We start from the raw sequence: 9,243 nt of genomic DNA on the forward strand, positions 1-9,243 counted from the left end.
AACAACGCAAAACATAGATTCATAGTATTCTGGGTTATTCTTTCGCTGGCGCCAGCATGCTTGTAGAGTGTCGGAAAAACAAAAGAAACAATTTTTACCCCCTTTGGTGGGGACAGATTATTGCTTAATAATAATACCAATTCCTTTTACAAATTTCCTTGCTAATTGCAGGAAAAACAGAAGAATTACCTTTAGGCTGTTCTTATTTTGTTTTATAGTCAGGCTAGTGAATTACTCCACTCACTGGTCATTTATGAAATTTATGAGGTGGCGTGCCTCAGTTTCCCCTCTTGTACAACAGACCAGGTTTGAAATAGTTTTTTTGCTGTACCAAGCTTTACGTTTATTTTCAGGTAATAGCTGAGAGACAGCTTTAGATTTTGGCTTTGTACACACACCCCCATGCCCCGCCCATTAGGGTTAACCTGTCCCCCTTATTTTCAGGCTTGACTTGTTTTTTCACCTCCCTCTTCTGGAGGGCCATAATCTGAGTGTTTTAGTAGCTTATTTGCTGACCAGATGGATTTATTATTTTCAGATTTTTTGTGGTGCTACTTATGGGTAATTTTCTTCTTCCCCCATCAGTTAGGTAATTTGCATTTACACAGAGGCTTTCTTCGCTTGCCTCTGGATCCAAAGCGATCAGCAGCTCAGAGACTGTCTTAAAAGGGACACATTTCACTTCCACCAGAGTTCTCATTACTTTTCACTTTCATCTCCTGCTTTAAAACACACAGAGATTTGAAAAAGAAAGCACAATTTATTGTGGCTTCTTTTGGAGCCCTAATAGGATTTTAATTAAGTACCACATTTTGTTTGCATTTCTTTTACCCCTTTTTTAATATACACTGCACATGTCCTGGGAAATAGTTTAATTTCCATAACATTATATTAGTCATATTAATTTTACACAAGGTGTAACTGCCTTCCCGTGCCCACAGAGTTTTCATGAACCCCCACCAAAGCGACAGTCCAATCCCCAGAGCCCCCCCAAGGCTCAGTGTTCCCATCATTGCTCCCCTTTTCCTTTTCCTATGCATGCACAAAACTATTTTTGCCTAACATTTTTTGCACTGTGATTACTTTTTTTTTTTTACACAACTGTACCCCAATTACACTCCCATCTTGTACAACCAGAGACAGCCAGGGGCAGTCAAGTTAAGTTCCAATAGAAACCCCTGTCATTCCTTTAGTGATTTTGATCACATTACCCAATAGTTAAATAATCTGATTAGATTATTTCTCCACCTGCTGCCTGCAGCAGTCCCCTATAGACCATTTTTGTGGGGAAAGGGCCCATTTTCTCTCAGAATAGCTGTAAAGGCTTCTGGGGACAGAAGCATCGTGGTGGTAGGAGCCACTCTTCCTGACCCCCGGTATAATTGAATTACCAAGCTTCCATCCAATGTGATTGCACAGAGTTGCACATACAGTTACATTTATAGAACTGGGTTTTATTATTAAACCAAAAACTTGCTTCTTGTAACACCACAACTGTTACCTGTACCATTTTCACAACTCCCAAATGTTTACTTTCCTCCAAACCCATTTAGTTTTTTAAGGTAGCGCACTTTGTTTTTAACAACTCAGCCACCAAGTACAATTATTGCCACACGGCTGCCTTAACCTGTGCTGTCTTTACCCTGAGACTGTTCAAAGGGCAGTAAAACATTTGTCTCCATGGTTGCCCATGGATCTGTTTCTCCAAAAATTCCTGTGGACTACAGCAGACCTCCGTCGTACTTTGTCCCAAACAAAACAAACCACCAAAAACATTTCACATAAGTATCCAAAGTCCCCTCCACTAAAACTTCAGAAAAACAAAAGTGTGGAAAGTCGGGGGGAGAGAATGGGGTAGAGATGGAAAGAAACCAATGAAGCCTGTCAGGTCAGTTTGAAGTACAGGCTCCCAGCAGCAAATTAAGTAAACTGAGAGAAAGAAGAAGGAAAAGACGAAAAGGATATAGTTAGCGCTGAACCAAGAGTAGACTCCCCGGGTTGGAACAGTTGGGAACCTTCCCCCCAGGTTCTCAGCCTGGCTCTGGGAGAAGAGTGGGGGTCGTTACCTGCTCCTGCAAACCCGGCCATTTTTCAGGTTGAAACCTTTTCTTTTTTCCTCCACTTCCCCAGGACCAAGTCCCAGCTCCTGTCTCTAAAGGTGGTCTGTTAACTCTGCTTCTGACTCTAAACCCTGATGGGCCAAATCATCTTTAACCACCCGAACTACGCTACACCCCTTCAGCAGCCCTTGCTGAAACAGCACCAACCTTGAAAGTTTACTGGCAGGTTCCCATAATGCTGCCCTTACTTCTGTAAGCAGAGTCAGGATGAGCTCTACCCTGACATCTGGTGGTGAATTATGGGGAGTGTGGAAAAGAACTCCAGGGGCTGATCTTGTTTGCATAGGCACACCCACTCGCCTGGCAGGAAACAACAGCAACTCAAAGTGGTTACTTTGGCTGGTGTGGGATCCCCAGTTTCTCTGTTATTGGGGCAGGAAGAATAAAGTTTTGTTACCCTGATTCTGTGAATCAAGGCCAGTGGAACTGGTGTATGACAGAAGGACTGAGTGGGTCATTCACCATTACCTAAGTAGCATTTGCTTGTCAAGGGGCATGGGTTACAAAACCCAGTGAAGTGAGAGAGGTTGGGGACAGGTATTGGTACCTGGTGGTGTGGGTCCCTTTTGTGGGCCTGAAATGCCAATTGCACCTCCTCTTCTCTCCACTGTTGAATGTCAGAGCTAACTTTGATTCCCTTAGGAGTCTAGTTACAGACTGCTGAGCTGAATTCACTCTGGGCCAATAGTGCACCAGCACTGGGGCTTCCCTACCACTAGCTGAAATCACTAAGAGCTGAAATCACAAAAGAGCTAAAGCTATTTAAGAGCTGAGATCACTGAGGCTGTGTCAACTAGTGGGGGAGCCTGAAGCTATATTGCTAAGCTAACTTAGCTTAGCGGGGGCGAGCAGAGTGGATCACAGGTCGGTGAGCGGAGCGGAGCGGCCTGGCTCACAGGTTGGTGAGCGGAGCGGAGCAGTGCGGCTCACAGGTCGGTGAGCGGAGCGGAGCGGCCTGGCTCACAGGTCGGTGAGCGGAGCGGAGCGGAGCAGTGCGGCTCACAGGTCGGTGAGCGGAGCGGAGCGGCGCGGCTCACAGGTCGGTGAGCGGAGCAGAGCGGAGCAGTGCGGCTCACAGGTCGGTGAGCGGAGTGGAGCGGCGCGGCTCACAGGTCGGTGAGCGGAGCGGAGCGGAGCGAAGCGGCCTGGCTCACAGGTCGGTGAGCGGAGCGGAGCGGCGCGGCGCGGCTCACAGGTCGGTGAGCGGAGCGGAGCAGCTGCCAGAGCAGTTCGTGGGACGGCAGGAGTGGGACTGCGGGTGGAGTGGAGCAGTTCGTGGTAAGGCTGCGGAGAAACAGCCGGTTGATCTCGGATCACGTAAGGTGCCCCTTAACACCCTGCTCACCCCCCCCCCCTTTTGAACTCTGGGGCTGCACTGATCAGGGACAGAGACTTTGGGGGGTTGTCGGACTTTTGGGACTTTTGTGATTCTTGGGTTGCTGGACCCAAGAGACTTTAGGATCGGTGGACTTTTGGGACTTTGGTGATTCTTGGGTCGCTGGTTTCAGGAACCAACGGGAGAGGACACGGCCCAATTTGCTGGGGTGGGTCTTCGCTCATGGTTTGGTCTATGAACTCTAGTTGTGGTGTTTTCCCAATTTAATGCTATGTCGTTTACCTCATGTTATTAAACATTTTCTGCTACACCGAGGCTCTGTGCTTGCGAGAGGGGAAATATTGCCTCTTCGAGGCGCCTAGGGGTTTGTGTAAGATTTTCCCAGGTCACTGGGTGGGGGCTCGAGCTGGTTCTGTGTCACGCTGTTGGGAAGGGACCCCTATGTACTGAACCCGGCCCTTGCTGCTATCAACTTGGCCTGGCAGAAGGGTTACATTTTTGGGGGCTCGTCCGGGATCCCTGGGTCAGTACCCCTCGCAAGCACATCTTGGGTGATTCATTAACTTGGGAAAACCTAAAAATCTTCTTGTTGTTGTTTTGATCTGATATATTTGTAAAAAATTTTACAGTTGTATAATGGCCCTACACTTGCTAGAGGACTGGTGCAAGGGGATGAATATTAACCCTAGGAACTGTCTTTTGGTAACGGGGGTGCCGGAGGCGTTCGATGAGGGTGCAATAGAACCTATCTTAAGGGTATCCACTGAGTACCTGAGTAAGTGCAAAATGCGTGGGCGCATGTTTGTGAGGGAGGAGGGGGCTTTTGCTGTACTGTGCGAGCTGCCATCGGCTGTGGAACCCCTACAGGTTCCAGGCACGATAGCAGTGGAAGATGGTGAGTGGACGGTAATAACCACTGGGAGCCAGCCCTCACCAGTCCCTGCCCCTGATGTAGAGTTTTTAAAGAAAATGTCGGCCTTTTTGGGGAAAGAGGGAAAGACTTTGGCTGATATGCCAGGTCTGTTGGGCCTTGACCCAGGAGTCCCACACCGGGAGAGTGCTCCTTCACCTGATGAGTGGGTGAAGGCTTTGGGGCAAGCATTAGAGAAGGTTATGCCACCCCACCCTGAGTCAAGCCCCTATCGTAAACTGAGGTTGTTTTCTGGGGGTCCCACCCCAATACCTGGGGAGGAAGCATTTGAACCCTGTCTGGAACACACCACTGAAATGCTGCAGGAGTGGGCGGTGCCTGATGCTGAAAAGAGAAGGCGACTAGTAGAGTGCCTCAGGGGGCCAGCCCTAGATGTGATTCGCACCCTGAAACTCAGTAACCCTGGAGTCAAGGTGAAGGACTGCCTAGAGGCCCTTGATCATGCCTTCGGGAGAACCGAGGGCTCAGATGATGTCTATTGCAAGTTCCTCAATGCCAGGCAACAAAAGGGAGAGAAGGTTTCTGCCTATATCCAGAGGTTGGAGAAACTATTGCAGAGAGCCATCATGAGGGGAGCAGTGGCAGTTGGGCAAATGGACCGGACTAGATTGGCTCAGATTGTGAGAGGAATTCAATATCAGAACCCAATCCTTCTCCACCTCCGATTAAGAGAACGGCAAGACAATCCACCGAGTTACTCTCAGCTGATAAAAGAGGTCCGAGAGGAAGAAGAGAGGCAGGCAGCTGGCGAGGTTTGGGAGGTGCAGTCACACCCGGCGACTGGCACAACATCCACCCGGACGCCCAAGGCACTGATGGTGAATCCTCAAGAGGAACTTACCCAACGAGTGCAGGTCCTGACACAGAAAGTGGCTGAATTAGAGAATACCATCGATTCAGCAAATACTTCAAGGTACATGGAACCCTCCACTACCACGGTTCAGAGGACTACATTTAGAACCTCTGCCCCAACGAGACAACAAGGGAAAAGACAATTCTTCTTCTGCTACCGGTGTGGCCAGGGTGGACACATTGTTGCAAGGTGTCAGAATGCAGAGAATCCCACGCTAGTATATCAAAAGCTGAGGACCACCTGGGGAAAGTCGGGAAACGGCCCCAGGGCCTGGGAAGGGAGCCGCCTAGGCCTACAGGGTGTGGAGGCTCCCCTGGAAAGAACCATGCAGCCCGAATCCCACCAGGATTGATCGGACCCCGAGCGGAGGTAACTATAAAGGTTGAAGGGACAGAATGTAGAGCAGTGCTTGACACAGGATCCCAAGTGACTATCATATTCCAGTCTTTCTACCAGCAGATGCTTAGGCATCTGCCTATACGGCCCCTGACAGGGCTTGGCCTGTGTGGCTTCAGCATGGATGAATACCCCTATCAGGGGTATGTCATAGTACACCTGGAATTCCCAGAAGAGATTGCGGGGGTAAGACAGGAGGTGGACACTGCTGCTTTAATATGCCCTGACCCTAAAGGAGCCTCTGATGTGTCCGTGCTAATAGGGACCAACTCCAGCCTCTTTAAGGTACTCGCAGATTACTGCAGACAGCGAGCAGGGGACCAATATCTGAACACCTTGGTGATACACACACACTGTGCCGCAGCCTACAGAAAAATTGAGGACACAAGAAAAGTGATGCCTGATTTGCCAGTGGGAGCATTGAGGTATGCGGGCCCGGTCCCCTTAGTGGTTCCTGCAATGACAGAAAAGGAAGTGATTGTCATGAGTACCTGCCTAAAAGACAGTAAGAAAACATTAGCAATGGTAGAGCAGCCGACCGAGGGAGGGCTCCCAGTAGGAGTGCTGGTTCTCAGTGGAGTCATAACCCTACCTGCTGAAGCCCAGGAAGAGGTGGCTATATTGATTGCTAATGAAACACGCCGTGACGTGTTTGTAAAACCAGGGCAGAAGATTGCAGACATCTTTGAGCCTGAAACCATCGTGAGACCCCAGTGTGAAGCTGAAGTTCCAGTGATGGATCCCGCAAAGTTTGACTTTGGGGACTCCCCACTGTCTGAGGAGTGGAAGGATCGCCTGTGGAAGAAGCTTTGCGAGAGATCCAAGGTATTCTCACTGCATGAGTGGGACGTGGGATGTGCCAAAGGAGTGGAACACCACATCAGGCTACAAGATCCCCGACCCTTCAGGGAGAGATCTAGGAGGATTGCTCTCTCTGAGATGGAAGACGTACGCCATCATCTTCAAGAGCTGATCGCGAATGGTATCATTACAGAGTCCCGAAGCCCCTACGCCTCTCCCATTGTGGTGGTTCGTAAGAAGAGAGGGAAAATCGGGATGTGTATTGACTACCGCACTCTAAACAGGCGTACTACAGTTGACCAATACACCATGACTCAAGTACAAGATGCCTTGGACTGTTTGCTGGGTAGCCAGTGGTTCTCTGTGTTGGATCTTCGGAGTGGATACTACCAGATCCCTCTGGGAGAAGAAGATAAGGAGAAGACAGCCTTCATCTGCCCGTTAGGGTTCTACCAGTTCGAACGCATGCCCCAAGGGATTTCTGGGGCACCTGCCACGTTTCAACGTCTGATGGAGAAAGTCGTGGGAGACATGAACTTACTACAAGTGTTAGTTTACTTGGATGACCTGATTGTGTTTGGAAGAACCTTGGAGGAGCATGAAGAAAGACTTCTTAAAGTGCTCGATAGGTTGGAGGCGTATGGTTTGAAGCTTTCAATTGACAAATGCCAGTTCTGCAGGACCTCAGTGAAGTATGTGGGTCACATTGTGTCCCAGGAGGGTGTGAGTACTGATCCTGACAAAATAGAAGCACTCACTACCTGGCCACATCCAAGTAACTACAGAGAACTCAAGACCTTTCTTGGATTTAGTGGTTACTACCGCAGATTTGTGAAGAACTACGCCACAATTGTAAAACCTCTGAATGATCTTACCAGGGGATACCAGTCCAACAAGAACAAATCTAGGACCAAGAATAAGAGGAGGCCTCCAAAGCCTCCTGTGCAGAGACATTATGGCCCCTTCGAACCGTTTGGGCCAAGGTGGGATGAGAGATGTGAGAGGGCTTTTCAGGAAATCATTAGTCGCCTAACTCATGCCCCCGTCCTAGTCTTTGCTGATCCAAGCAAACCGTTTATCCTACATACCGATGCCAGTTTGGAGGTCTGGGAGCAGTACTGTACCAGGAAGTGGAAGGCAAACATAAACCCGTAGCCTTTGCCAGCCGAGGACTGTCTGACAGTGAAACTCGCTATCCCATCCACAAGCTGGAGTTCTTGGCCTTGAAATGGGCCATCACTGAGAAATTTCGAGACTACTTGTATGGTGCTCAGTTCCAGGTGTGGACAGACAACAACCCATTGACTTACGTGTTAACAAGTGCTAAGTTGGATGCTACAGGGCAGAGATGGGTGGCCGCCTTGGCTAGCTATGAGTTCAGCATTCAATACCGATCAGGGAGAAGCAATGTAGATTCAGATGCATTGTCCCGGCGACCGCAGGCACCTGAAGTGGCTATGATACCCATGGATGGAGTGAGGGCTATTTGCAGTGTGAGTCGCCGAGAGCCAGAGCCCCATGAGAGTCTTCATGGATGTGTTGCTGAAGCTTTGGGCCTGCCCCCTGACTGCGTGCCTTCTGCTTCTGTGAACTATATTGCATTGGACCAATCTCCCTTGCCCGTGCTCAATGCGGCTGACTGGCAAGAAGCCCAGCTGCAAGATGTTGACATTCGTGATACACTACTTGCCAAAAGGGAGGGGCGAAGCCCAGCTGCGGTTGTCCCTCCTAACCCGGAGGGTAAACTACTATTGAGAGAATGGACCAAACTAAAACTGATCCAGGGAGTGTTACATCGAATGACCATCGACCCTTTACAAAAGCAACGAGCACAACTGGTGCTGCCAAAAGAGTACAGAGCCCTGGCCCTGAGGGCCCTGCATGATGACTTTGGACATTTAGGGATGGAGAGGACCCTGGAACTTCTTCGTAGTAGATTCTATTGGCCCCGGATGGCTGAAGATGTTCGTAGGAAATGTGAGACTTGCGCTCGATGTGTTCAAAGGAAAACTCTGCCCACGAGGGCTGCATATCTCAAGAACATCACTAGCACCAAACCTTTGGAACTGGTATGCATCGATTTCTTGTCTTTAGAAGTAGACAAGAGGAATATTGGGAACATTCTAGTAGTGACTGACCATTATACGCGATATGCGCAGGCATATCCCACGCGTGATCAGAGGGCCACCACTGTTGCTCGAGTACTGTGGGAGAAATATTTCTCAGTTTATGGATTTCCAGCCCGGATACACTCGGATCAGGGGCGGGACTTTGAGAGTCATCTTCTGAAGGAGGTGCTGAGGATAGCGGGAATTAAGAAGTCTAGAACAACGCCTTATCACCCGCAAGGTGATCCTCAGCCAGAGAGGTTCAACCGAACCCTATTAGATATGTTGGGGACTTTGCGACCAGAGCAGAAAGCAACCTGGAGCCAACATGTTGCATATCTGGTGCACGCCTACAATGCCACAAAGAATGATGCTACAGGAGTCACCCCATATCTCTTAATGTTTGGACGAGAACCAAGATTACCCATAGACCTGTGCTTTGGTGTATCAGAGGATGGAGATAGCTATGAAACTCATCAGCAATATGTATCCCGACTGAGAGAAAAGCTGCAGCATGCTTATCACTTAGCTACATCTGCAGCTCGGAAGAACGCAGACCGCAACAAACATCGATATGATGCTAGGGTACGTCTGCAAGAACTCCAGCCGGGGGACAGAGTTCTGCTGTGAAATTTGGGTATTGCTGGAAAACACAAGATAGCCGACAGATGGAAGGCAATACCTTACTTGGTGATGGA

At 49.2% G+C, this 9,243-nt stretch overlaps 1 protein-coding gene across 1 annotated transcript; it reads left to right on the top strand.

The window, feature by feature from the left end:
• Positions 1-4,683: 4,683 nt before the first annotated feature.
• On the top strand, positions 4,684-8,992 carry PNMA2 (PNMA family member 2; the record flags this gene model as incomplete). Its single annotated transcript, XM_054022909.1, is given in 5 exon segments — positions 4,684-5,300; positions 5,756-7,363; positions 7,421-7,533; positions 7,536-7,912; positions 8,321-8,992. Coding segments are annotated over 5 exon segments (3,387 nt in total), but the record flags the coding sequence as incomplete, so codon positions are not given.
• Positions 8,993-9,243: the final 251 nt, after the last annotated feature.

This window comes from Malaclemys terrapin, chromosome 3, assembly GCF_027887155.1.
Source record: "Malaclemys terrapin pileata isolate rMalTer1 chromosome 3, rMalTer1.hap1, whole genome shotgun sequence".
Classification (NCBI taxonomy): domain Eukaryota; kingdom Metazoa; phylum Chordata; order Testudines; family Emydidae; genus Malaclemys; species Malaclemys terrapin.